General features: G+C 45.7%; 1 protein-coding gene across 6 annotated transcripts in view; it reads right to left on the bottom strand.

The window, feature by feature from the left end:
• KDM2B (lysine demethylase 2B) overlaps positions 1-27,930 on the bottom strand; it is an 86,055-nt gene that overhangs the window by 1,724 nt on the left and 56,401 nt on the right. For 4 of the 6 annotated variants that reach the window (XM_083418145.1, XM_083418148.1, XM_083418147.1 and 1 more), the window contains 10 exons: positions 24,067-24,153; positions 15,651-15,875; positions 9,885-10,028; positions 8,539-8,625; positions 6,709-6,981; positions 4,714-4,752; positions 3,365-4,038; positions 2,289-2,452; positions 1,390-1,551; positions 754-972 (listed from right to left, as the gene is read on the bottom strand). In XM_083418145.1, coding sequence (XP_083274271.1) covers positions 754-972; positions 1,390-1,551; positions 2,289-2,452; positions 3,365-4,038; positions 4,714-4,752; positions 6,709-6,981; positions 8,539-8,625; positions 9,885-10,028; positions 15,651-15,875; positions 24,067-24,153 — 2,074 coding nt within the window. The remainder of the gene's footprint in view (positions 1-753; positions 973-1,389; positions 1,552-2,288; positions 2,453-3,364; positions 4,039-4,713; positions 4,753-6,708; positions 6,982-8,538; positions 8,626-9,884; positions 10,029-15,650; positions 15,876-24,066; positions 24,154-27,930) is intronic. The other 2 variants (XM_083418149.1, XM_083418146.1) reach the window with 1 other exon arrangement.

The following is a 27,930-nucleotide window of genomic DNA, read 5'->3' as shown; positions in this document are numbered from 1 at the left end:
TGGGAACACTCGCCTCCCAATTTATAAGGCTCAAAGGTGCTTACAAAAGTTTTCCACAAAATACCTCACACACTGTCTGCTACCAGAAACCTCTCCCTTTGCTGGCAGGATTATTGGGTGGCATTTCCTGTCCTCATTCTGTGGCCCTTAAGTCAGAAAAGGTGTCTCCGCTATCTGAAATTATGTGCTAAGGGCCCACAACAAAGGAACCGAAGGAAACAAGGCATTCTCCACCCTATTCTTATCTGCGGCTCTGCTTCCACTACAGAGAAAGGTGTATAGCAAGGTACGCCAAATGTTGCTGGATCCCAACTCCCAAAAATCAAAACAATGAAAATAAGGCACTGGGTACAAGAAAATGAGAGCGGTCGTCCACTGCACAAAATAGGTTTGCTGTGGTTGCCCAAAAGACTTTGGAAAATGGCCTCCAGTCTCCCTCATCCCCTTGTTCCAACAAAAAGGAATTGCCCCTGAAGGATTCCCATCCCCCCTTAAGAAATGTTGAGTGTTAGCAGAAGCACAAACTTCTTGGGCTTCTTGCTGACATCCGGTGGGTCATGTATTCTCCAGCGATGGTGTAAAGGAAGCACCAGATTGAGATGGTGCTGGGACTGCATGTGGAGCTGAACATCAAATGATGAGTGGGCTGTTCTGCTCTTTAAGGCAGCATTTCAACCTTCATCACAGGGCCCTTAAAATTAGGCAGCTGAATCTGACCTGTCTATTAGCATCCTTCCACCCCCAATCTCATACCTTGCAAAATAACTTCGGTTAGGGAGTCCCGTGTGGTGGTTCCCACAGCTGTTAGCAGGTTAATAGACTGATCTGTCATGTGGTTGCAGTAACTGAGGTTGAGCTTGGACAGTAGAGGCATGTGCCGGATAATCAAACGCAGGGAAGCGTCAGTGATGTCCAAGCCAGACAGGCACAGCTCTGTGATGTGGCGCAGCTTGCTCCGGTTGTCAATTTGGCCTATACAAGAAGCGAGGACCCGGGGGGAGGGAAAGGAGAGAGAGAAATGTTTATTTTTGTAATTAAATTGTCTAACCACTGAATACATCAGGCTGAGATATACGAGATATACAAATGCCTAAAATACATTGGCAGTAGAGGCATTTCCAAAACGTCCCTAGACTTCCAAATGAGAAAACTGCATGTAGACAGCTGCCCCAATAGAGATTTTAAAAAAATGGGTTTTTATAAGTGGGTACATAAAATTAAAATTTACACAGGAACATAATACATACAGAGACAATCAGTAGAATTGGTATAGCTGAAAAGCAATCCTAGAATCCTCAGGAAACATTTGAATCCTGCACCTAGCCCACCACCATATTTATGGTTTTTTCCTTCTGCGTGTTGGCCCAAATACAAAGGAAGAGGATATACCTGGCCTGTTGTCAGTTGGTGGTGACAAAAGATCTCTCATTTGTGCATCTTTTAAGCCTTCCACCCACTGCGCATCCAGTGTTCGGAGGAGTGGACAACTAGAACTGCAGAGAGCAGACACTGCAATCCACGAGCACCCGGACAATAGCAGATCTCGGAGACCTAGGGAAGAGAAAGGGAAGTGAGCACACAGCACACTGAGCAAATATTTCTTTGGGGAGTGCTGGGGGGGGGGGGGGAGAGGAGGGGTTCTAGTTTTACAGTAAGAGGTTGAAAAGTTTCCTGCTTCACACAACCAACGGGATGACAAGCAGCAATGAAGAACCTGTGCCGCTTTAGATGCTGTTGGACTAAGACTTCCATCAACTTAAACCACAGGCCATGCTGGCTGATGGGAGCTTGAGTCCAAGAATATCTGGAGGGCCACAGGCTCACCAGGCTCGGCTTTGGAAAATACACCTAGTGCCTTTCTCCAGAGGGCAATAAACCAACAGCTGAAATAATATTGCAGGTGAACATAAATGATGGCCAAGCTTAGAGGCAGGTTGTTAGGACACTAAAATGTTGTTCTTGTACAAAACACATACAACTTCCCGAGTTTATCGAAAGGAACAAATGTAGGCCTCGTCATGAGCCACCTTTAATGTATCGGGCTCTGCTTCCCACTCCTGCCTGGGTCTGCCACATTTCCTGTGCAGCCAGACTGTAGCCACTCAGGAACCCAGACAGTATTACTATCATAAACATTAAAAGCAGTTAACTGGGCTCTGAGGCTGCAATGTCCATCTCTGGGCCTCAGCAAGGTAGAGAAGAGAATAGTGTTCATTTCGGCCTCTTTCCCGCAAAAGGTAGGAGATGTGTGTGACTCCCTCAGCACCCCGTAGTCACTGCAGACCTACCTGGGAGCCTGTTGATGAGCCAGCTCAGCTGCTTTTTCGATATGTTTGTCCCACTTAAATCAAGCGTGACCGGCTGCCTCCTAATAATACCACTGAGCATGAGAGGGGTGATGGATTTACAGTGGTTTAGGTCTATTTTGGTCCACAGTCTTTTATCACAGCACCTAAGCAGATCAGGAAGAAGGTTTCATAAGAAAGCTGGTCTGGCACTTGGGACAAAGAGACCTACACAATTTCTTTAAAAACCTCAAACAAAACCAGGGGAAATGGGAAGCCTACAACGAGCAGCTTGAGTTTTGCATCAGAAAATAAGTTTATAAATAGGATAGGAATTTTTCAAAATGCTGATGTGGATACAGATACCTGGACTTCCTTGAACATGTGGCAAACACCTAACACACGGGCTGGGGGGTTGTGGCTTTCCAGATTTTGTTGGACTCCCAACTCCTATTGTACAGTCAATATGCTTAATAGTCAAGGACAGTGCTTTTTCTGGGGGTACGCATACCCCTAAACATTTTGTGAATCTATGTTTGGCCTCATTGAGGGGCAGTATTTCAATATGAGTAGGAAAATGAGAGTACCCCATACATATTTTTTTATTTGGGGGAAAAAAGCACTGGTTAAGGACAGTGTGAAAGGTGGTCCTGCAAAATCTAGAGGGTCACAGGCTCCCTATCATGGACCTTGCAGGAATGAAGCCCATGATATCTTCAGGGATACCTGGATAATTATTGCAACGTTTCAGAAACTGAATCACACTGGATTTTAAGAAATATGTGAGCAGGAATTTAATTCCCTGGAACACCCAACCAAACCCTCTCCAAAGCCATTATCAGTGTCCATCAAACTCAGATATAAGGAATATGACCACAGCATCTCACCTGCGCCTTTCAAAAGAAATCAAGAGGTCTAGAAACCCCCCCTTTTAAGCCAAGATTTACAGGATTCTGCAGGTGGCACTGGAATCTTTTCTTGAGTTTTCTTTTTCCAAATGTCATGGCCCTGGCAATCCTGCTCTCTAGAACTTGTTCCCTTCCCACCACCAAGACGCAAACACCTCCGGTGCCCCTTACCATCTGTTCCAGGTCTTGCAGACCCTCATGCAGAGACAGAGTTCGCTGTGGCTGAGGTAGCTGAAGACAGCCATCCAGACTTCCCTTTGCATGACGTGGGCCTCCCCATCATCCAGCGGGAGCGAGTCTGGGGGCGGGCTGATGGGGGGTGGCCGGATGACGTGACGTTCCATCTGAATGCACTTGGGGGGCGAGAGGGAGCGGGGAGGCCGGGCAGCTGCCCGGGGGGTGCTGCTCCGGAGGCTGGACAAGAGCTGGTGCCGGAGTTCTCGGGGGGTTCCATTCAAGCCTTTGCTGAAGCGGTGAGGCCGCTCGGGGCCCAGCGCCCGCTTGGGCTCCTCGTTCTCACTCTCCGGCTCAGACTTGATGGGCTGGTGATTCTCATTGGCAAGGCTGTTCTCCGTCTTCTGGATCTCCTGGTTGAGCTCTTTGCTCAGCTCCTTGCTCAGCTCTTTGTTTGGGAGGCGGGTTTTCCGCCGGATCTTGAACTTCTTCTTGTCTCGGGACTCTGCGCCCTCGGAGCTTGGCCCCGCCGTGGGGGAGCTGGAGCGAGACTGGTCACTCTCCTTGCTTTTGGGAGGCTCCTCGGGGAGGTCGTCCTCAGGCTCCTGCTTGAAGCGCCGGACTGGCTTGACCAGGGCAGCTCGGTCATCTGTGGCCTTCCACGATCGCCTCTGGAAAAGGAAGGTTCTGGCTTAGTACGCAGGCAATGGGCACCCCTCAACCCTATAGACCAAAACTGCTTTCAAGGGGTCCTTTCCTTTCAGTGGCAACAGTAGCTTTGTGAAGAAAGCTTGGGCCCTTAAAAAGATCACCTGCACTTCCAACAAAAGGCCCTCAGAATTTTAGTTTGGTATTATACAGCCCAAGCTTTTACAGCTCCACCAACATTAAGTCAGTGGTGCAGGTGGGCCTTGAGATTCTCAAAAATTCCCTCAACTATAAATGTCATCCAAAACATGCTCTAAGTAGATGTGGAAGAAGGACACACAACAAATTAGTTATATGATGAGCATTCTGCATCCGAATCACAATTTTCTAACTCAGGTTGACATTTTATCATAGGCCTGGGAGATTTTCACAGAGGCAGAGTAAAACAGCAGGCCTGCTTTTCTTTTTCGCAGGGAGGGGGATTGAATTTCATTGCTAACCATATCTCCATGTTGCAAGAACCAATAATTAATCAAACCTAAGATTCCAGGTGTGTAGGCAGAGCTGCAGAAGACACACCAGCTGTCCCCCCCTCCCCAATCTAAGATTCAAAACCTGCCATTTCCTGAATAGTCACAGTAAGTCATTGGACAGGTGAATGAAGTAATGGAAGAAATATACACCATTTAATGTAGTACCTTTTTCCTGAACAGCTTCTCTTCTTTGCCTAGTTTTAACTGTGGTCAGAAAGGGATTGTGGGGTGGGAGAGAGCAGAAGAGATAAGACTTAGTATAGACAACTTAGCTCACACACACACACACACACACACACACCGAGTACATAACATTTCTATATAACGTTTCAGTGACCAAGGAATGTACATCAATGAACTATTTAATTCCCATAGAATCCAAGGGGATTTAGGTAACCTACAGGAAGAACTGCAGTCCAAGGGTTTTACAATTCAGGTGTAAAATACACGATTTACCGTATTTATTTCTTAGAATACAGATTTTAAAAATTAAACAGCTGAAAATATTGGATAGTATGAACATCAACATCTACAGTGTAAATGGAAGGAGATAATGAAGCTGACTATAAGCCTGTGGGCAAGGCTGCTTTTTAAATTGTGTAAACCCGCTTGCTGGTTAAGACACTTAAAATCACCACTGGCTTGCTCAAGGCTACCTCAGGAGTTTTCAGGCAAGGTGACATTTGAACAGACAGCTTCCTAGATCACAAATCTTTGCCACTCAGTCGCACCAGGACCCAGTATTTAGGAACGGTTAAAAAATGATGTTAATGGAATGGGGAACATTTATGAGAGCTCCAAGGATGGGATGGTGGAGGGAGATGGAGAGGGTGGATGGTCTCCTCCGATCTCTTGAGAAATCCTCAAAGCAGGATGTAGGGAAGGGCTTTTTCACCTTGCCATGTCCACAGAACACCCAGGAAAAACACGCTAAAAAATGTGTGACCTTGCCAGCCCCAAAGATGCACATTGAGTTGGGACTGCACAGGGCACCTTCAAAGGAAGAAAACAGCTACTAGGAAGGAAGAGAAAGAGGGAGATTCGCAGCACCAGTCTGAAAAGACCTGTAAGTGCCACCTAGTGGCTGAGACAGGAAAGGAGGTTTGTTTTAGGAATGGGCTGTAATCTTAGCAATGCAGGAAGCTATTGCATCCCAGGTCAGTGTTGCCTACACTGACTGGCAGTGCCTCTTTGGGGTCCCTTTCCCATCACTTGTTATTTGATTATTTCTTTTCTTCTAAACTGGAGGTGCTGAGTACTGAACCTTGGACCTTTCGTATGCGATACCTGCTCTCTAACACAGACCTAAGGTCCCTCTTCACTCTCTGTCTTCCAAAGAACATCATAAAGTGGAAGTTTATCGTTTGGGGGCCTCCCCAATTCTAGAAACTGAATGGATCGTTAGCAACAGCCAGTCTTTCCTGCTTTCCCCTGAAGCACAAGGGAGCAGGCACTGCATAGTTTGTTTTTAAAGAGCAGTTTTTTTTTTTTTAATTACCATTCATACAGCATCTCCCCAACATCTATGCAACATGTTATATAAATATTAGTATCATGTAGAGCAGAGCTATAAATGAGATGCAACTGCCTTTAAAACAATGATGATAAAATAGTTAAAGTAAGGAGGGAAAGGGTAGAGGTCAAATAATTATTAGCAATAGTGGTTAACCATTGGATCCTAAGCATGTCTGCTGAGAAGCAAGTTGAAAGGTAAGCATGCACCCAGGGTTGCAGCCCAAGAGGCTGGATCACTGAATCAGAAAACCCTGGCTGGTCTCCTTGCCTCTGCCGTGGCCTTCAGAAAGCCACTCTGCCCAACGGCCTGACTTCTGCAACATGGAGAATACTGAGCTACCTTACAGGGCTGCTGTAGGTACTGCAACAAGGCAGCATCAGTGAAGCACTCATGCGTTTGAATGCTCAAAGACCGAGCCTTATTATTATGACTTTTGCTGCAGTGCTTTGGCTTGCTATCTCAAGACACCTGCCGGACAGCAACATCCCACAAGCAGGTTTGTCGGTTCCGACATGTCACACAATAGCTGGCGTTGATCCACGTAGGTGGGCAAGCAGGCTGGGAGCATTTCCACTGCCCACCTCTAAGGTCTCCCAAAGAGGCCCAATAACACACACACACACACACACCCGCAGAACACGTACCCGCTTCCTCATGGCAGGTTCTTGGGGCTTCTCAAATTTCCGTTTCCGCCGTGGGTGGACTTCCTCAGACTTCCTCCTCAAAAGAGGGTCAACAGGAGACTTCTTGGGATGGTCATCGGACTTCTTCCGAGGGGGCTCTTCGCACTCGACTTTCCGTTTGGTGGCGTCTGGGACAACCTCTTTGTTCTCTCGGTTGATCTTCTGCTCTTTCAGCAGAGAGCCGGGCAGGTTAGACGCGTACTTGAACCCTGGTCCGCGCTTTTGCTTGTACGCCAGAGAGACAAAGCACACAAGCAAACTTTATATCTTATGCTTTTGCGCCGTGGCTTATAGGTAGTAACGCGGGTTTTCTGGAAAATGGGAGGGGGCAAACCTCTGACCCTCCAGATGTGGATGGAAGTTGCTGGTCAGCACTATCGGGGGGGGGGGGGGCAGCACAGGCTTCCCACCCTGCCTCTAGAAAGCGATTTCACTTAGTAAACAAAGCTTTAAAAATATTGCTGGCATCCACACCCAGTGAAATTTACTGGAATACTTGTAAAGTCTTTAGAGGCAAAAGCAAAAGGATAGTTCAGCTGAAAAATATTAATTATGACTGAAACGACCAAGTTTCACCAAATACTGTATTTGCAATTGGCAGCCATTTACTGTCACTAATGATATTATGAAACACAAAATTTCCACCCTGCACCACAGCTTATAAGTGGCAGCAGAAATTCAACCCATTGATTCCTTCCCAAGGACCTGTGCCCACATTATTATAGTCAGGGAATCTTGTCAACTCTCTCTAGAGTTATGTTCAGTGACTCCCTTTTTCTGTACTCAAGCCAGAGCTAAAGGGCCAGCAACAGTTGGCTCCACCCGCTAGCTCCTGCCCTCAAGGGTTGAGGGGGAAGGACACATTAAGAGTGCAATACAGCACAGTCACATCTTACACACATTTAATTTGTGCAATTTCAATCTTGCACAGTTGAATTTGCACAGATTAAAACCACGCAACACTTTCCTGGTATGAAAAGAGCTTTCAAGCTCTCTGCCTTGCTTACAAAGAAAGGCCCACTCAGTGCACCAGGGAAGGGTTTGGATGCTCGCACGGGGCAGTTCAAGTGTATGAGGAACCATTGGAACTGGACCCCTGCACAAGATGAAACTGCAGTTATATATAAAACTCTACAGGGGAAGTTAAAGCTACAGGGTTGGGATTCGGAAAGGGTTAGAGAGACACACCCTGCACCTCCTTTCACCTTGTCTGCCTCTGGCCAGAAGTGAATGAATCAAGTGTGTAAAATTAGTCTATGGGGGGGGGGGACACATTTTAAACACCACAGAGATATATGTATAATAAGTAAGGTTTTATATATAGTCGCTTTAAAAAAACAAAACTAAAATAATAGTAGAAAGACAAGTCAGAGTCTTGTCTTCAAATCTTGAAACCTTCACAGCAGTTAATATGGAATGGAAAAAGAGTTGTCCTTAATGCATGTGTGGTTTTATATTTATATTACACACACACACTGAAGGTCTGACCAGTTTTTCAATTTTTGTGGGAGAAAGCAGAGAGCATAATCTGGGGGAGGGATTCCTTGAAACTTCTCTGGGGTTGATCAGTGGAGAAGATCAGTAGCGGCAGACAAAACTTTTCCCCGAGATATCTTGCCTGCGGTGACTCATCTCCCGGCTGCAGTGTGAGGCAAGGGGAGAAACCTTGAGCACATTGGCAGCTGCTCCTGCTCAGCAGTGAGATTAGCAACTTAGCGTGTGTAAAAAAAAAGAGGAAGGAAAAAGCACAGCTCCCTTCCAGCAAAGACAATTAATTCCAGTGAAACTCACTTTCCCAGTTTTGCCAGCGTGGTTGCACTTTGGGCATTCCCAGCAGTTGGGCAGCTCTTCGTTGACGACGCCGTCTGATTCCCGCACCTGGGAGGGAAAAGACACACAACAGGAAGCCACAGATCAGCTCCCAATATACAGGCAGGCAGGGCTTGCCACTTTTTAAACAAAATGCTCTTTGAAAAGTGTGCTGATTACAATTTATGTCAGTCAACTACATTTTGAATCTTTCATATAATTTATTCTGCTTCATCTAGCACAAGCAAAAGTAAACCCTGCCCTTCTCCCCAATCTCTGAAAATTTTACTTCTACACCCACGTGGGGATTTTCCTGGATTCTAAAGTCTTGTCTATAAACTGTATCAAGAGGTCTTCACAACGAAGAAAGGAAAGGCTTCCCAAACTGATATTATGGGAGAGGATAACAAGGCTAGCAAGGGAGGGTTGGAGCATACAACAGATCCAAGAAATCTAACTGGGAAATTCTTCCTTGTGCCTAACAAATAATAACAATTTTATTCTTTATACCCCCGTCTGAATGGCAAACTAATTTGCACCACCACCACCACCTTGCAGTGACGTTCCAGGCATTCATCATATGGGGGTAATTACAAGCAAGCGTAATTACAGGCAGGCTGGCCCAGAACCCTGCCATAAACCTGCCTGTCTGGGACTGGGCCTGCTGACGTGCCATCTTTCCCTTTAATGTTTTCAGGCATCAGATCCAAGAATCTGCCATTTTATGCACCATAGCAGACAGAGCCCTTTGAGCAGAGAAGAGAATGCCAGAGAACTCCTGAATATTAAAAGAGCCTTGCTGGATCAGAGACAAAGCATCTCCAGAACGGCCAATGAGACGTCTTCAGAAAGGGCAAAGCAATGCTCCACTGGATATCCCTAGCACCTGGTACACTGACCCTGAACATGGAGGTTCCATTTAATTATGGCTGATAGTCTCCTCCTTCTCCATAATTTTGTCCAATCCTATTTTAAATCCATCGGCGCCAGCGCCCACCACCACATCTTGTGGCAGACAATTCTATCCAATACTTGTGTATTTAGAATTCTGCTTTTTGCTGTTGTCTCAGGACTGCAGAAGCAGGAGGGTAATCTGGCTTCCCCTGAGCCCTACTGGCTTCAGGCAACAAAGAGCCTTGGGCCGACCTTGCTGCCATGCATGGCTACGGAGCTGTGGGTGTTTGGGCAGGTTGTAGGCTGTGGTGGCTGCAGGTAAAAGGAAAGGACTGCCAAACATGCCATCATTTTGCAAAGAACATGACAAATCTAACAGTAAGGCAAGGCCTGTTTTGATGCAGCTTCTGGACCCCACCTCACAGAGCCCTTACCTTGAGGCATCCTGGGTGTATGATTTCATTGCAGATGGAACACTCCATAAGCATGAGGTTGAACTTGCCCTCCTCCTCCTCCACCGTATCTTCTTTCCCCGCTTCCCCACACACCAGGCACACAGCCGTGTGGGGCAGCACTGGCTAAACACACACAAACAGGAGGAAAGGAGCAGAGATCAGGAAACAGGCAGCAACCTATCAGCACAGACACCTGTGAAACCTCCCCATCCTCTCGGCCCGCAGCACCTTCTGTGGCTGGTTCTTGTAAAGGCCTGAGAAGCCCAATGTGTTTCTGATTCTGCGATTCTATGCCCGCCAAGGCGTTATCGTAACATCACACACAGAGGAACAGGGGCTGGCAAATCTGGGGTGGGGCAGGGCCTTGTCCCCAACCTCTGAAATGAGACCAGGAAAACATGCCAAGCTCTGTGCCTCCTGCTGAGGTGGGAGATTCTGCTGTTGCAAAAACTAGCCCCCATAGCCTGGCTTCCAGCTCAGAGCTGTGGTGGTGCGGGGCTCACTTAGGCTCTGTGTTGGACCAGTGTTCTGAGCAACTTAAAGTTGGCTGTTCTGGAAAGCAACTGTTAGAAAGGCAGTTCTTTCTGCATTGCAGGGGGTTGGACTAGATGACCCATGGGTCCCTTCCAATTCCAACTCTATGCTTATATAGTTCTATGATTCTGCTCCAATTGCTTCTGTAGCCCGAACTAGGGGTCCCAACTGATGCACCCTGCCTCGTGCGTCTGCTCTTGCCAAGGCAATGGACATCTTGGAGGAAAGATCTCAAGAACTGAGAGCTGACTGTCAATCAATAAAAGAGAGATCACTCCAGTCCTGGAGGGCATTTTAAAGCAAGTGAAGCAGAAGGGCTTCTTCACACATACAACAGTTTAAGTATTATTATGTTTATTTACACCCCGCCTTTTCCCTTAATGGGGCACAAGGCGGCTTAGATATAAAAATGAAAATCAGAAAAACATAGAAAAATAATTAAAAAGCCATTAAACATTGATCAAAGTAAAACCATACACACATATAAAATCTATGAAAGCCATACCAATCATTATAATAAAAATAGCACAACACCAGCCCCTTCATTACCCCAGACCTGTTGGAACATGAATGTCTTCACCTGCTGGCAGAAGGAAGGCAAGGAGGGAGGGACTTCCAGGCTATGAAATCTTAAAAAAGCTCAAGGACCACCTCTCCCCATAGGAACTGACCTGGACCCTGTGATTATCCCATGAGGCCCTTCTTTGTGTGCCTCTTCCATGAGAGGTCTGGAGGATGGCGACACGAGAACGGGCCTTTTCTGCAGTGGCTCCCGCTTGTGGAATGTTCTCCCCAGGGAGGCTCACCTAGTGCCTCCGTTACAGTTCTTTAGGCACCTGGTGAAAATGTTCCTCTGTGACCAGTCCTTTGGCCTCTAAGTGTCTATGGCCTTTTAGAAGGAGGCAAATGTTTTATATATATTTATCTTTTTATCTTGGCTTTAATATATCTAGGAGGGAATTTGGTCTATCTGTCCACTTGTGAGTTGCTTTGGGTTGCCCTGGGCAAGATTAAGCAATGAACAAATTCAATAGATAATAAAATAATAGTTAAAAAGGTAAAGGACCCCTGACAGTTGTCCAGTCGCGAATGACTCTGGGGTTGCGACACTCATCTCGCTTTCCTGGCTGAGGGAGCCGACGTTTGTCCGCAGACAGTTATTCCAGGTCATGTGGCCAGCATGACTAAGCCACTTCTAGCGAACCAGAGCAGCGCATGGAAATGCCGTTTACCTTCCCGCCGGAGCGGTACCTATTTATCTACTTGCACTCTGGTGTGCTTTCAAACTGCTAGGTTGGCAGGAGCAGGGACTGAACAACAGAAGCTCACCCCGTTGCGGGGATTCGAACCGCCGACCTTCTGATCAGCAAGCCCTAGACTCAGTGGTTTAGACCACAGCACCACCCATGTCCCATAATAGTTAACCTGCTACAAATGTGTCACCTGTGGAAGTTTGGAAACTTCAATCATTGCCTGGATTGGTGATCATCTTGCGCTCATGTTTCAAAGCATTTCAGACCGATCTGTTGGTTTTAAGGAACTTTATGTCTGCTGCTCTTCATTTGTCATTTCAATATGATTATTTAATGCTACTATTTTAGTATTTTGTTTCACCTGGTTTTCTCTTCCATTTGTTTGCCCCTTGTAAGTCACTTTGACTGTTTTACATAAAAGCAGTTTAAAAATAATTCATTGAGAGCTGGTGTGGCAGCCAATAGCACAGTTGCTCGGCTGCAAGCTTGCTAGTTTGCCTTTGGCAAGCCATCACCTCTCAGCCTCAGCTCCCTTCTGGTGATGCTAATACTGACCCACCCAAAAGGGCTGCTATTGCAGCTACGGCCAAGACAGGCACTCTATTAATATGTGCCATATAAAAGCTCAGCTTTACCAATATTACTGGATGGTACAAACTTTTTTTAAGATGGTTTTAAGATTGTTTCATATATATTCCAGTGCCTACTGAAGATTTTTTTTCTTACTTTAGCAGACATTTTAACTGAAGTATGATTACCTTTTCCAAACTGTATTTTCTGTACACTGGTTAGAGAAGATGGTAGTTAAGCAGTATATAAATTGTTCAAATAAAAATAAATAAATATTGCTCAGTTATTTTAAAAATGTATTCTTAGGGCTCTGGGTTTTTAAAAGAAATCAAGATATAGCTTTCTAAACACATAATCTAACTGAAAAGCACAGGCTATACCGTATTTTTGCACCATAACACTCACTTTTTTTCTCCTAGAAAGTAAGGGGAAATGTCTGTGCGTGTTATGGAGGGAATGCCTACGGGTGGCATGCCTACGGATTTTCCTCCTCTAAAAACTATGTGCGTGTTATGGTCTGGTGCGTGTTATAGAGCGAAAAATACGGTAATTAGGTGTGTTAACTACGTTCGTATGCCACCTTCCCTACAGAGTTTAAGGGTGCAGGCACAAATCTCTTTCTCCCATCCATCCCAACTTATCCTCACAACAACCCTGTTAGGCTGGGAGACAGTGTCTGGCCCAAGATCACTCCGGGAGGGGATCCTAAAGTGGGTTTCCCTGTTCCTAGTTCCACAGTCTGCAACACCACACCAGCTCATTTAATTGCAGAAATATGAGCCAGTGAATTAAGCAATATACTTGAAGAGGCATGTCTCCTTTGGTAGGGAAGAGGGTGATAATGCCTCTCTTTCTGAAGTTATCATTTTTAAAAGTACAGGTAGCACCCAGGTTACGCAGGAGTTACGCTCCGAGGCACTGCAAGTGTTGGTGAAATCACATATAATTGAAAAGACCTGCAAACACTCCACCCTTTTAGTGATGTCTTTATGACATTTCCAAGTCACTTCCAGGTTTTGCACGATGCATGTATATAAATGGCCATGCATATATTGAAGGTGCGAAAACAGGGGGCTGCCTATACACGAAAGTGTAATGAAACACTGACCAGCATAATAAAATTTACTTTCATTTTTTAAGATTATGAAAATAGACCACTCAGATTAAGAGTGGCAGATTTTAGGATAGTGGGTAGCATTTGCAGTTTTAATAAATATTATTTTTAATAGGGGAGACCTTTTTAGCCTGCAAACCTATAACCCCTTACCTGGGAATAAGCCCCAGGAAGTTCAATGAGACTTTCTTCTGAGTGGGCATGTATAAGACTACGCTGTAAAATTAATTCAAGGCTGCAGCCTTAGTTATAATCCAAGGATGTCAGTTAAGGATTCCTAGCATTCAGAGATGTGACCATTACCAGGTTTTGCACAAGACTCTACATTTCTTCTGCTTTCTGCAACATCCCTGTGCCCAGCAACTCAGGTGCTGAAGGTCACTTAATTAATTGCCCTTACATTATGGAGACACAAATGCAAACATGGGCTGCTGCAATCTGTTACAAGTCTTATGACAAAAGAGAGCGGGGAGAAAAAGAAACAAAGGCGCTGTCAGTGGAAAAGCAATAATGATTAAAAGAAAGGATTATAAATCACCCCTTTTCGGTAAGCCGATTCTACAGCTTGGAGAGTTCTAAAAAGGAGATGCTTTTAGAAGGTAATTCACATGAATAAAATCCTACATCAGATAATGGAACATGGATTGAAATCCCTCACTAGAGAGACAAGTAGCTTTAAAGACTGGGATTATTCAAGAAGAAAAGAACACAAAGATAAGGCGAAGTTGCACAAGAGTCGTGATATTGCTTCGAAGGAGCCACTGGAACTCACCCTTGGGCAAGCGCCACTGATATGAACAGGCACTTGTCTCCTCAAGACAGCCCCCAACAAACGCCCAGGAGATTTTCCCAGCAAGATTGTGCTCTTTAGCAGGGACAGGGAACTGTACGTGGGGAGGAAGAAGCAGCCGAGATACATTTCAGACATTGTGATATATCAGCATATCACTGATTTTACTGTAGCTGGTGATGTATCGTGATGTTGAAAACCAGGTATTGTCCAGCTCTACTCCCATCATCCCTGACCACTAGTCCTGCTAGCTAGGGATGATGGGACTTGTAGTCTAACAGCAGCTGGGGGAACCAAGTTTGAGAAACACTGCTTCTGGTGCAACCTCTCATTTAACCAGACCCCCCCCCCATCCTAATAAGCAGGGAACAAGCTATTATTGTGATGGTTTCATAGAGGAGCAACACAGGACAAGTTGATCCAGAGAGTCCATGGTTGAACAGAATTTGTACCCAGAGGTGTAACGCCATTGCTCAGTTCAATGGAGCACATTTAAGGGGAAGGGGCTGCAGTTCAGGCGTAGAGCAACTGTTTTGCATGCAGGAGGTCCCTAGTTCAATCCCTGGCATCTCCAGTTAGGGCTGAGGGCGCCTCTACCTGAAGCCCTGGGGAGACACTGCTAGTCAGGGTAGACAGAGCTGAGCTATATGGATCAAGGCATGCTCTGTGGCAGCTTCATACGTTCCGATGCTTTGCAATCAAGAAACCTAGAAATCCCGGTAACAGCTCTCTGCCTTTCTCCAGTGAGGAAATTCAAGTTCTACAACAGAACACTCGGTGCAAACTCAGACACATTAGGAAAGCAGTTTTTTAAAGAAATGTTAAAATGTAATAAATATATGAGGACATAACTCACTTGCTACAACAGCTCCAATGGCTACTGGTCTGTTTCCCAGCACAATTCAAAATGCTGCTTGTGACCTATAAAGCCCTTATACAGCTTAGGTCCAGGCTAACTGACGGTCCATCTTTTCCCATATGAACCTGCCCTGGGCCACCTGAACAGGCACACTTGGTGGGGATGTGGGAGAGGGCCTTCTTGGTGGCTGCTCCCAGACTTTGGAACCCCTCCCTGAAGAAGGCAGACTAGCTCCCTCCTCCTTGTCGTCCTGCCAGCAGGTGAAGACTCTTTTGTTCCAAGAGGTTTTGGGAACTGATTGCTTCTAATGAAAGGGCTGGTGTGGTGCATTTTAATTGTTGTTATTTGTATGGTTTAAATAGCTAGATAAGGATAGTTCTAGTTCTATCACTATTTAATTGTTTTTTAACTATTGTTTTCCCCCCTGTTTCTAGCACTTTAAAAAAATCTGTAAATTTTTATTATGTAAATTTTTATTATTATTATTTGCCTGCATTTGAACTAGCCTGCCTCCTAGGTTCATGATTTGTGGTCTGTGAGCACCAATTTTGCCAGAACATTTCCAGGATTGTCACCTAAAGGTGATTCTCAATCACTGCACAAGGCGATCAGGCAATAGGCTTACCGCAATGCACTGCCTCATAATGCACGACTGCTTCATCCTGCCAGGCCCGCCAAACTTCTTCATGTCCTTGCAGAAGTGACACTCGCCACACTCTGTGCGCAGGCAGGCCTCGCACTTGCGACATCGTGTCCTCCTCCGGCGTGCTCCCGCAGTTGTCCGATTCGCCGCGAGCTTCACGGCTGAGGCAGGGCCCAGTTTTCCTTTGGGTCTCCCAACGGCCCGGTTCTGGGAAGGGCAAGCAACAGCAATGTTGAAACAGCAACGTTCCAAGTATTTCCCATACCCTGTTTCTCAATCCTTACCTTATGAGCAAGGATAATCATATTCTAATCATTATCCCTAGTTTGCAGATACAGGGACAGAGGCTGCAAGGAACTGGCTTACAAGGCCGGGCACCAGAACAAGGCATCCTTCAGAATTTTCCGGGGTCCTCAAACCCTGCCAAGGCCCACCAGTGCTGGCCATTTAAATTAAGATTTGGGTCAAGTTTTGGCCTGGAAATTGCTTTGGTTACCCTGCATGACTATCTTTGTCTGGAGAGAAATTGGGAAGTGTTTCCCTCGGATTCTCCTTGATTTTCAGCAGCTTCCAGAATCCCTCTGGAGTGGCTGTCTAGGCTGGGGGTGGGTGGCACTGCTTTGCGGTGGCTGTACTCCTTCCTGGATGCCCACTCCTTAATAGTGGTCCTTGGGGAGAGTTGTTCAGGGGTCTCACAGGGGGCAATTTTACCCCCTATGCTGTTAACATGAAACCACTGAGTGGGGTCATCCAGCGTTTTGGGGTACATTGTCAGCGGTATGTGGATGAAAAATAGCTCTGCTTCTCCTTTATGTCTGCACACGTATCAATGGATGTGCTAGACTGGGGCCTGGCACTGGTAATGGACTGGATGGGAGCCAATGAACTGAAGCTTAATTTAGGTAAGGGCTGAGGCGCTCTTAGCAAGTGGTTCCCTAGCCGGGACAGGTGAGGTTCAGCTTGTTCAGAAGGGTGTTACACTTCCCCTGAAGGAGGTGCTCTGTAGCCTGAGGGTACTTCTGGGTCTATTACAAGGCACAAATGACATTGGTGGCCCACAGCACCTTTCACCAGCTTAGACTGGTGGCCCAGTTGTCACCCTATCTTCTGATGTCTACTCTCTGGTACCCGCTAGGTTAGATTTCTGCAACGTGCTCTACCTGGGACAGCCTTTGAAGACTGCTTGGAAACTGCAGCTAGTGCAGAATTCAGCAGCCAGATTGCTGACCGGAATAAGGCAGTATGAATTTACAGCACTAAATTGGCATCACTGCACGGGCTACCAATTAATTTCCCAGCTCAACTCAAAGTGCTGGTTTTGACCTATAAAGTTTTATGCAGTTCAGGGACTCAGTATTTCAGGGGCCACCTCTTCCCATATGAACCTTATCATACCAAGGCCCTTCTCTGCATGCCTCTTTCAAGGGAGGAGCAGAGGGTGGCAGCAGCACAAAGACAGGCCTTCTCAGGGGTGGCTCCCTGTTTGTGAAAGGACTCCCGGCACCATCTTTGCTTTTAAGCACCAGACTATTTTTTGCTTGCCCAAGCCTTTAATTGTTAATTGGGAGAGTAAAGTATCACTGTGGGGTGAGAGGACTTTTCAGTACTCATAGAAACTTTTACTGAAGTGGGTAAAATTACACTCACATCATGCAAACTATGGTTCGTGATTCTACACCTCTTTTATTTACTACATCGTTTATCCAACCTTTTCTCAAAAGCACTCAGAGCAGCTTCCATGCCTCTCTGCCCACTTTTATTGTCGCCACATCCCTGCAAGGTAGGTTAGGCCCTGAGTCTAAGCACCCAGTGCCAGTCTGACACAAAAGTCACTAGACATCATATAGGCCAACAACGGACATTCAGAGACTCCTATTTCCAGGAGGGAAAACCATGTGAAGTCTGGCTTAAGCTTTCGTGGAATCGATGGTCTGTGACAACACAGCCACAGCTAAATGCAGGCAACATTAAAACCGTGACCTTTCACAATGGCAGTAATTGGTGATGGCCCAAACATCTTACCATTGCTAGGTAAATTAACACCTGTAATGGAAGAGGAAACCATCATCTCCATCCAAACTGAATTTCTTGGAAAATGTAATTCAGCAATTTCACACTGGAATTTCCTTTTACAGCCATCCTAAGCCAAGTTGATGTCCTGGTAGGCGACTGATTTTAAGGGCATCACCAGTTACAACTGTTGGGAAGGGTCGCCTCTCTTACTGAGCTCCAAAAGAATTGTCAGGCCATATTTTTAGCATTCTGTTGCCATTTAACTTCCAACATTCTTCCCAAATACCTGCCAGATGAGGATTATACTTGCTTCTGATGAAGTGGACCCCAGGTTAAAGGTGTTACAGGGCTCTATTATTTTGATCAGAACTTCTATTCAAGACACCCTTGGAAGTAAGCGTCACTGAACACAGAGGGGCTCACTTCCGAGTAAACATGCACAGAATTGCACTTTTGGGTACATGACATAAAACGAGCCATTAAAGTAAAAGTTGTTACAAGTTTCATTTTACATTTTATTAAGTGAAAGAATGTTCCTCTTTCAGGGAAGCCCCAGGCAGTTATTTTAAAACTGCGACTCGTCATTGTTACAGAAGCAAGGTAACTACCACAGACCATTAGTCAAGGCAACAAACAGAATTGGAGCAGTGGCGCCCAGCAGGAAGGAAAAAAAGAAAAATGTAAAACCTATGTTAACACAGCATAAGAGCAGCCTGTTCATACATTGCACAGTAGCTGACTATGACTGCTACTGACTGTACATTGGGTAAGCAACTGCAGCAAGTAAGAAAGGCAGCGGCCATAGCTCAGTGGGAGAGCAGATGTTTTGCATGAGCTCAATCTCCCAGGGAGGGCTGGGAGAGGCCCCCATCAGACACCCTGGACAGAACTGAAATAGCCAGACCAATGGTCTAACTCCACAGTATACATAATGCAGATCTGCAAGCAAAGGTTTCCCCTCACTTTACTCTTTTGAATGTAGGCCTGAAAATGTCATGTGTGAATTAGAATTGTAGAGGGGGAAGAGACCCCAAGGGCCGTCTAGTCCAATCTCCTGCAATGCCTGAAGTGTCTGAAAGTGTCTCTGTGTGTGTGTGTGTGCAGACGCGCAGACGCACACACACAAAAAGCAGCCCCTGTGCTTCTTTCATATTTCTGAAGTAGGTCTACAATGGAGCAAAATAAACCCCCTATAACACATGCTCTGGGTTATTTAATGATCAGTTCATTTTTCATCCCCACTCTCATGACCATCTGAAGCAACAATTTACAATTTATTTTGCTATTAAAAAGAATTGTTTAAAAAGACATTGCATTTTTGGGAGTTGTTCAAGAAGATCTATACAATTTCACAACACATTTGAAGCAGATGACGATGATGATTACATAGAACAAAGGAAAGTCTTCTAACCAGTTTATTAAGTGTGTCAAATCCATCCACTGCACCGAAGCCTGATCTTCTATGTTGCTAAAAATTACACAACAGTAACACTCACTTCCAATTCCAGCTGTCAATCAGCACATAAACCCCGGCTACCTGACTGCTTACATTATTCACTTGAGACCTAGAACTTTGTGGTTACCAGTGACAAGGTCTGCAGGTGGCAGCTCCTCATCCCTGAAACTCCCTTCTCAACACTCATTTGCCTGACACCCACCTTAATGGTGTTTAGCTGCAAAGTAGGAACCTTGTTAATTGCCAGGGCATTTGGTGGCTTTTTGTTGAAGCGACTGAATATATTATTTCTATTTTACTTTGTTGTTCTTTTTTATTTTAGCGCTGGTCTTTTATCAATTAATATGTGTGGTAAGCCACACTGAGAACTGTTGTTAATAGATGTGGTAAATTACATAAATGCAGAGGGTTCAAGGCCATATGCCATTAGTCTTCAATATGCAACAGCAGGTCCTATGACAATTTAAAAGTCGTTTACAGTGATGTGAGAATTTCTGGGCCTGAGTACATGTTACAGCAGGTTTATTTGGAAGCAAACTCCACTGTGTTCAGAGTGCCTTGTTCCTCAGAAAGTGTGCAGAGAAGTACAGATCATGCATAAGATCAGGCTGTCCAAGTAAATGGGCAGCAATCCTTGCCAGAGAGTAAAGTTTGCTGAAATCAGTGCAACTTGCTTATGCATAAATGTGAATAAGGCAGCAAGGTACACTGTGCTCAGCCTATGCATGTTTAATCATAAGCAAACCCAACAGTGTTCAATGTGGCTTGTTCCTGGGCTCACACCCTTAATATGATGGACTCAGAAGCAGTAGCCTTGTAGCCTGCAAAACTTCATGCCACAAAAACATTTGTTAACTTTTAAGCTGCTGTTTTGTTTTGTAAACTGGAGAGAGCGGAGCAAAGCCAGCACTTGGGACAGGATTAGTCCCAGAGCTGAATGGAAGCCCTATTATATGGAGCAGCTCAGATCCATTCACCCTCCCCATAGGCGCAGCTCATCCATATAAAACAGCACCTGGGATCTACGGCCTCCCCCGCCCGCCCCCCAAGCTCAATCCACAAACCTTTGGATTAGCAAAAGGCTGCATAAAATGTCAATTTCAAAGCTACACCAACAATGGGTGCCTGGGGTTCAAGACACCTCTTTCTGACTTCCTCTCCTTTCTTTCAGCAAGGGGGCAAGAATAAGTTCCCGAGGAGCCCTTTCTTGGAGCACAAAAGCCTTCCCCCCCCCCCCCACCGTTTGCTTTATGCTGACACAAGGAGGGATGCTCCCCGCCCCCTCCCCGTTTGGAGGCTTCCTTCCTGGCAAGGGGCGGGGGGGGGGATGCAGGCAGGGGCTACATTGTCTCCCCCCCCCGACGACGCCCTCCCCCCCCCCCCGCATCTTGCACAGAGGGACCCTCGGCCTTCTTGGAAAGCCCCCTCCCCCCCCCTTCAAACTTTGCCTTTGAGAAGCCCCCCTCCCCCCCCCCGGCTCCGCCGACCTGGTCGTGCTCGGGCTCCCGCTCCGAGTCGTAGTCGTCCTCGTCGGGGCTCACCGACATGGCCATCCTCCTCTCATGGCGGGCCCAGGCAGGAGGGGCGGGGGGAGGCGGGCATGGCGGGGAGCCGCCGCCGCCGCCACTCGGCTCGCCTCGCCTCTCGCTCGCCACACGGAGGGAGGGAACTCATGCATATGCATGAGGCCGAACCAGGAAGGGGCGGGCCCCCGCAGGCCGGGCCAATGGCAAGCCGAGAAGGCCGGGGGGAGCCTCGCCATTGGCTGCCAGGCAGAGGGGGGAGCCTCGCATCTTATCTTGGGGTCAAGAGGACTTCATTTTAGGTGGACAAGCCCCCCCCCAAAAAAAACCCTCCTGAAGCTGCACTGTTCCTTTTTTAAAAAAATAATATTTATTCCAATTTTCAAAAGTACAAGAAAAATTTAAAAAGACAATATACAATAAAATAAGAAGAGAAAAAAGAAGCAAAAAATAAAAATTAACAATACATAGAAAACACCACCCCTCCACCCCACCAAAAAACAAAATCATTTAAAAAAAGAAAACACTTCCATTTTTTTAGATCTGAAGCTGCACTGTTCCTCCGCCCCTAGCTTCCTCCTGGGTTTGTAAAGAATGTTTCCCCTCTAGATGGTTTCCAGAACAATTGGAAGCATCAGTATTTCATTTGATGAAAATAAATATTTTTAAAAGAACTTCTCCTGAGCACATGGGTCTTTTTTGGGTGGTGGTGGGGGGAATCTAATAATAAGTTGGTAAGACTTCTACTATGTAAGTGGGTGGCCGCATACTAAGGTCAGAAATGAATTACTTCAGAGTATTAGCTTTATCTGTTCTTAAAAACCAACAACAGTACATTTACTTCAGAGTAACCCCCATCAAGCTTAGCCAGGCTTACTTTTCAGTCAACCAGCAGAATCATGGAATCATTGTAAAGTTTGAAGGTATCTAGCTCAACCCACTCCAGGACAGATGGCCATCCAACCTCAGCTTAAAAACCTATAAGGAAGGAGATAAAAGGGCCAGTCTCTGCCCTGAGGGCCCTACAATCTACATTCACAGCACTTCGGATATTTTAAGCTTCATAACCCTTTTTAAGGTAGGCCACTGTTAGCCCTGTATTGCAGCATATTTAGGCTAAGGAAACAGTAACCGATCAGAAGCCACTCAAGTACGTATGTTTGTGTAACTGAGGTGAGAGTTGGACTAGCATTTTTCCGGTGCAAACTTCTCACACTTAGCTGCTGTGCTCTGCATGCACTTTCCACTTAAGCTGGTCTTATTTTCCTGAAATTAAGCAAGCAGGCAGCCATGGTCATGGCAGTCTCCTCTGCTTAAACCTTTTGGTTGGCACTGATTCTCTTATGAGAGAGGAAGAAGTGGCAGCAAGCCCCTCTCATTAATGAGCAAGGTGTATCCTGCCTCCTGAATAGATTTACTAATATCCTCAACAACACCTGCACCCCCCAACTTCCTCCAGTTTTTACAATCCATGGCAGAAGGTATGGCTAGCTCTTCTCTGAGAAGCAACTCTTTGTGGCAGCTTACACACGGAGTGTGGTCAGCGAGTGGGTGGAAACGGTTATGGGAAAACCAGACGAGGCACCCCAACAAAAAATTCTTTGGCATGATTCTCCTTGAGAGTAGCCCACAAAACTCTTAAGCTGTACCCTTCCCACTTTCCAATCTAAAAATTATGGTTCCTCAGCATCTCCCTTGGCCCAAAATTATTCTGTCAGTTGCACTTAATTTTTAAATGGTCTGTTTGTGTTCCAACAGGATCACATTTAAATCACATGACTTCCTGCAAGAGTCTTGGGAACTGCAGTTTCTTAAGGGTGCTTAGAACTGTAGCTCTGTGAGCAGATTCTTTAGGGAAAGCCAAGTGTTTGAATGTATGGTGTGGATGTGATCCAGTCAGCTGAATTGATGAACTATGTAAAAAGTTGGCCTATATGCACCTAAATCAAAGGTTGGTTCAATGACATTGTTTTAAAAGCAAAATCCTCTCAAAATCAGTTGATTTAATAAGCTTTTACATAGCCTAACAAGGAAGCACCCCCTAAAAAATGTGGGGCCCAGGTTCTCTCATCAGCGGGCCACTAACATAATATTGGAATAAATTTAGAAGGAACACAAACTAACTTTTAATAACCAGGAACCCCTTTAAGTATTCATTGCTCATATTGTCAAATGACTCTCACATCCCTGCTCCCTGACACTTCACCCAGCATCAGCTTAGTATCAGAATGCCTGAACCTTCACCCACTAAGTTACATTTGTGATCCTTCACAACAGCAGGGATTTATGATAATATAATCTGAGCATTCCTGACCTTGACTAAATGTAGGTCTGAAGAGAGAAAAGGGTTTTCTGTCCCATTTAACTCAGCAATGATAAAATGACTGGGTTATCACCTATTACTGCTGCTGTTGATTCTTACCTTGCATACATTAATTGTCAGAGATTGTACTTTTTAAGTTTGATTGCCATTTAACGTCTACATTTTTTCCAGTACCTGCCAACTGAGCATTACACTTCAGACATTGGATGAACCAGTTCCCACTCCACAAAAGCTTGTGTCACAGTGAGATTTGTAGAGGCACCATAAGGCACTTTGTTGTTTTTGCTGCAACACGCTAACTCTCTGGTTTTCAACCAGTGTGCCATGGCACCCTCTGGTTCCTTGAAGGATGGTCAGGGGTGCCGCGGGCAACACTGGCCTCTGTCCCTCTTTCCTTCCCTCCCTCCTCTGATGCCCTCTCACGTCTATGCCTCCCCAAGGCTTGTGTGGCTGTTTGTTGCAGCAGCCTTGGCTACAAGTTCCCCAGGCAAATGGTGCCTCTGGGGCTGGCCAAGGGGTGCTTCCCAGGCCCCTGTGGGGCAGTTTGAGGCGGCACCTCTCTTTGGGGCAAGGGGAGCAGCTCAGATACCAAGGATGGCAGCAGTGGCTGCCCAGACTCCTAATGGGAGAGGAGGCGGAGGTGGAGGGAACACCCCACAAGGGAGGGTGTTTGAAAAAGAGCAAGAGCCTGCCAGCTCTGCAGGCAAGGGGTGACATAACTGAGTTCCTGAGCCCCACAGGGGTGCCGCAGGAGTAGCAGGTCAAGGGAGCCATGGACTTTAAAAGGTTGAAAAGCTCTGTCCTAACCCCTTGGGAAAGTGGTCCTTAATAGACACAGTCCTCTCATGCCCTTTTGCTATAGAATGGTGATCTGGATACGACGCTACCTTGTGTGTTCTTCAACTACCAATAAATGCTGCAGCCTGGAAAGTGATGCCAGATAAAAACCAGCAGCGCTGCCCAACTACAAGGCTGGAGTGTTTCCTTACTGGCCAGGCTCCTACCAAGAAGTGTCAAAGTTTGGGGAGAGAAAAAGGCATGGAAATGGCTATTTTGAGACAAGTTCAGCTCCAAACACCCTACCTTTGCGTTTTTCTTAGGCCACGATACCACTGGGACCCCAGAAATGGCAAGATTTTGGTCATCGTCTGCATGTTCCTTCAGGATGTTCTGTTTCAAAAAGAAAAGAGGCTAATTAAGGGCTGTGTGAGCAAAGACCTGGCACACCATGACTTGCCAAAGGGAAGAAAATCAGGAAAATGTAGTGAAAAGGTTAAATGTTATTTTCTGCTTTGCAGCTTGGAATTAAAGATGTGGAAGTGTCACCTCGCAATTCTCATTTTGTGGATGTGATCACTCAGGAAGCTTTCAGGAATGATACAACGAATGCCTTACTACAATCTAAGAAGCAGAGGGGGGTTAAATTTTAACTGGAGCAATTGTATGGCTCCTTACTTTTAACAAGGTATGCCTTTTCCTTTAGAACAGTCTTCCCCCAAACTTCCAGATGTTTGGGGCTACAACTCCCATTAGACCAAACTAACACTCCGAAACTTCTGGCAGGCACCAAGTTGGGGAAGGTTGCTTTAAAACTGGTATTTTTCTCAAACATAATAGTAATAGTAATAATAATGATAATAATAATAATAATAATAATTATTATTATTATTTATTTATGCCCCACCCTCCCCAGCCAAAACCAGGCTCAGGGCAGCTAACAACCAATAATAAAAACAAGTTGAATAAAAAACAATTTAAAAGATTAAGATACAACATCAAAACATTAGGATGCAGCCTCTTCGCAGGAGGAGAAAGGAAAAAGAAAGAGGGGGAAGGAATCAAACTGATTCTAAGCCAAAGGCCAGGTGGAACAACTCTGTCTTAGGCCCTGCGGAAAGAAATCAGATCCCGCAGGGCCCTGGTCTCATGAGAACAGAGCGTTCCACCAGGCCGAAGCCAGTGTTGAAAAGACCCTGGCTCTGGTTGAGGCTAATCTAACTTCCTTAGTGCCTGGGACCTCTGTGGTGTTGCTATATATGGACCTTAAGGTCCTCCATGGGGCATACCAGGAGAGGCGGTCCCATAGGTACCTATTATCTGCACATAATACATGTGCAAATTCTCACTGACCAACCAAGTAATCAACTTCCGGTTCTGTGATTAAATCAACTTAAGATTTCTTTAAATTTCTTTATAATAAACCTGACTATAACAGGTTTTTTACTTGTAAATTTCTTGTTGACGGAGACTATGGTTTATGAAAGTGTGTTCAGTCTCTAAGGTGCTTTGCCATAAGTCTTCATTGGTTTTGCTGCAAGAGATTAATATACAGCCACCCCTCTCGAATTTATTTTTTCAAATCAATCTTTATAAATAATGTTCATTTTCCTAGCAGAAAGCACTATTAATGATGATCAGCAGACATGTAGAGGATTGTGCTGATAGGAGATCGGGAAAGAATGGAGACAGGGAAAGGGATCTTGATATGAACACAAAAAGCACATTGTGAGAATTCCAACCCCACATCCTTCAATCTTCTTTACACTGCAGCAACCAACATTGATATTGTCTGGGGAAAACAGGACATGGGCAATTAAACAGATGAGAGACACTTTTTCATGCAGCAGAGCTCGTTTTCACAGACACAACCCACGTTTTCTAGCATTTAGCGTAAGTGCCTGACATCAAGGCAAATAGAACTTACTCAACGAAGATTAACAAATTCGTTAAGGCATTAGCTTTAGCAGACAACAATCTGTCAGAAGCAAGAGTGGACTCTAGTCATCTATGATAGATTACGCCTTAATAAATTGGTCAGTCTTTTAAGGTGCCACGAGACCCGTTGTCATTTCTATTGCAACAGACTAACACACAGCTAGTAAAGGTAAAGGGACCCCTGACCATTAGGTCCAGTCGTGGCCGACTCTGGGGTTGCAGCGCTCATCTTGCTTTATTGGCCGAGAGAGCTGGCATACAGCTTCCAGGTCATGTGGCCAGCATGACTAAGCCGCTTCTGGCGAACCAGAGCAGCGCACGGAAACACCGTTTACCTTCCCGCCAGAGCAGTACCTATTCATCTACTTGCACTTTGACGTGCTTTCAAACTGCAAGGTGGGCAGGAGCAGGGACCGAGTAACGGGAGCTCACCCCGTCGCGGGGATTCGAACCGCTGACCTTCTGATCGGCAAGCCCTAGGCTCTGTGGTTTAACCCACAGCGCCACCCTGAAAATTCTTACAGCTGAATCAGCTTCATGCAGTGTCCACCTGCCCCTAATCACTAATCAAGTGAGAAAATCCCTTTGAAAGGAAGCTGTTCGTTTTCCTGAGCAACAAAAAACAAAACCTCAGTTTCCTACACGTATCATGAGTTTCTAAATCAAAGTTTAAAGTGTTTTAAGAGCAACTGGTAGTAGTGCCTCATTAAGTGTTTTCTTATTGTATTTAAACACCCGGGGTGGGGGGATGTGATACAGTTCCATAAGAGAACTGCACCACACACGGGGGAAATCGCTCATTGCATGGTGCCTGCTTTGCCATTTAACATCTCCACGTACACAAACAGTTAACACATCTAAAGGACACAGTTCCTTGTCCCCAACATAGAAAGAATCAAGCTAGGGGTTGTGTTGCAATTCACACCATCCTGTCTCAAACACTGCCGTTACTGATAGTCTGCAGGAAAGGTTAATAAAACTCCTTCCTGGAGCCTCTTTTTCTCTACCCTTGCAAATCCCTCATCAAAACCCACATTTTCGGTAAAGTCCTTAGGGCAGGGACCTGTCTTCTTTTTGGTGCTCTGTAAAATGACACACATACTGATATCAATATACGAGTCCACATTAGTTATTAGTCATTTAGCTAACTGAGGTGAGAGAAGGATACCTACCTCCGGCGCTTAAAGCTCATGTGTGCGGGGAGATTCTGATGGGTGGGAGCATTTGAAGAACCAACCCTGACCCACCTTGTGAGATCTGCAGTGGTACAGTTTCCAACAGTTCAAAACTAAGCAACATTGCCCAGGCCCCTCTCACCTGGATCATGTTCCACACACTCCTGGGGCCAAGGATGGGAGGCCAAGGCCCTCCAGGTGGGGCTGGACTAGAATTCCCAGCATCCCTAATGACAGCCCCCACCAGCATCACCTGATGCTGGCTGAGTCCACCACCTCATCTCAAAACTCAGCCCTTCTTTGAGCTTCTGGAATGACCTTTCCCAAAACCTAACAAAGCCTCTCGCATGTCCTTACCCAAAATGTAAATGAAACCCAATGACTTCTGCTGCCCACATTTATTCTTTGTTCCCCTGACGTAACCCACTTTATCTTGGCTGATCACCTATGAGCAGGGCTATTGTCAGGGGGAACTCGGTGGAACTCACTTTCGGCACCTCTCAGGTGGGTGCCATTGCCATTCTAAGAAAACCAGGGAGGCGTTCATGTGAGTTCTGGCACCTATTTTTCTAGAAAAAATAGCACTGCCTATGAGGAGTAAGAATTACTTTCAGGATACTAACCAGGCAAGAGAAGTATTTGGCAAATTGAAGAAGGGTCAATTCCAGCTCTCTCCCTCTCTCTTCACCCCCCCCCTTCCTATTTTTCTTAAATTTATATCCCACCTTTCTTCTGTCATACATGTGGCTCCCCGGTTATCACTGTGATGCCACTTGGCAATGCAGAAGCAGACAGGAAACAAGCCAGTTCTTTGGGTTCTTAACTTTTGCAGACTAATTTTCAAGGCTGAGATATGCAGTTAAGAGCTCTCCCAGTACCCATAACATGAACTCGTGAAGATAAGACCTCGAAAAGCTAAACTCTTAGATATGTATAGTATTTGCTGGGCTGTGTACCTTAAAAGAACCAAGTGGCGTCCAAAGGAGGTCTCTCCCACCCCAGCCAGAGGCTTTGAGGATTCCACTCAAGTGGAAAGGACTCCCATAGTGTTGTGTGT

The sequence above is a fragment of the Podarcis tiliguerta genome (assembly GCF_965153285.1).
Source record: "Podarcis tiliguerta genome assembly, chromosome: 16".
NCBI lineage: Eukaryota > Metazoa > Chordata > Lepidosauria > Squamata > Lacertidae > Podarcis > Podarcis tiliguerta.
Note: the sequence above shows the minus strand (reverse complement) of the source record. Positions and strands in the feature narration are given on the sequence as shown.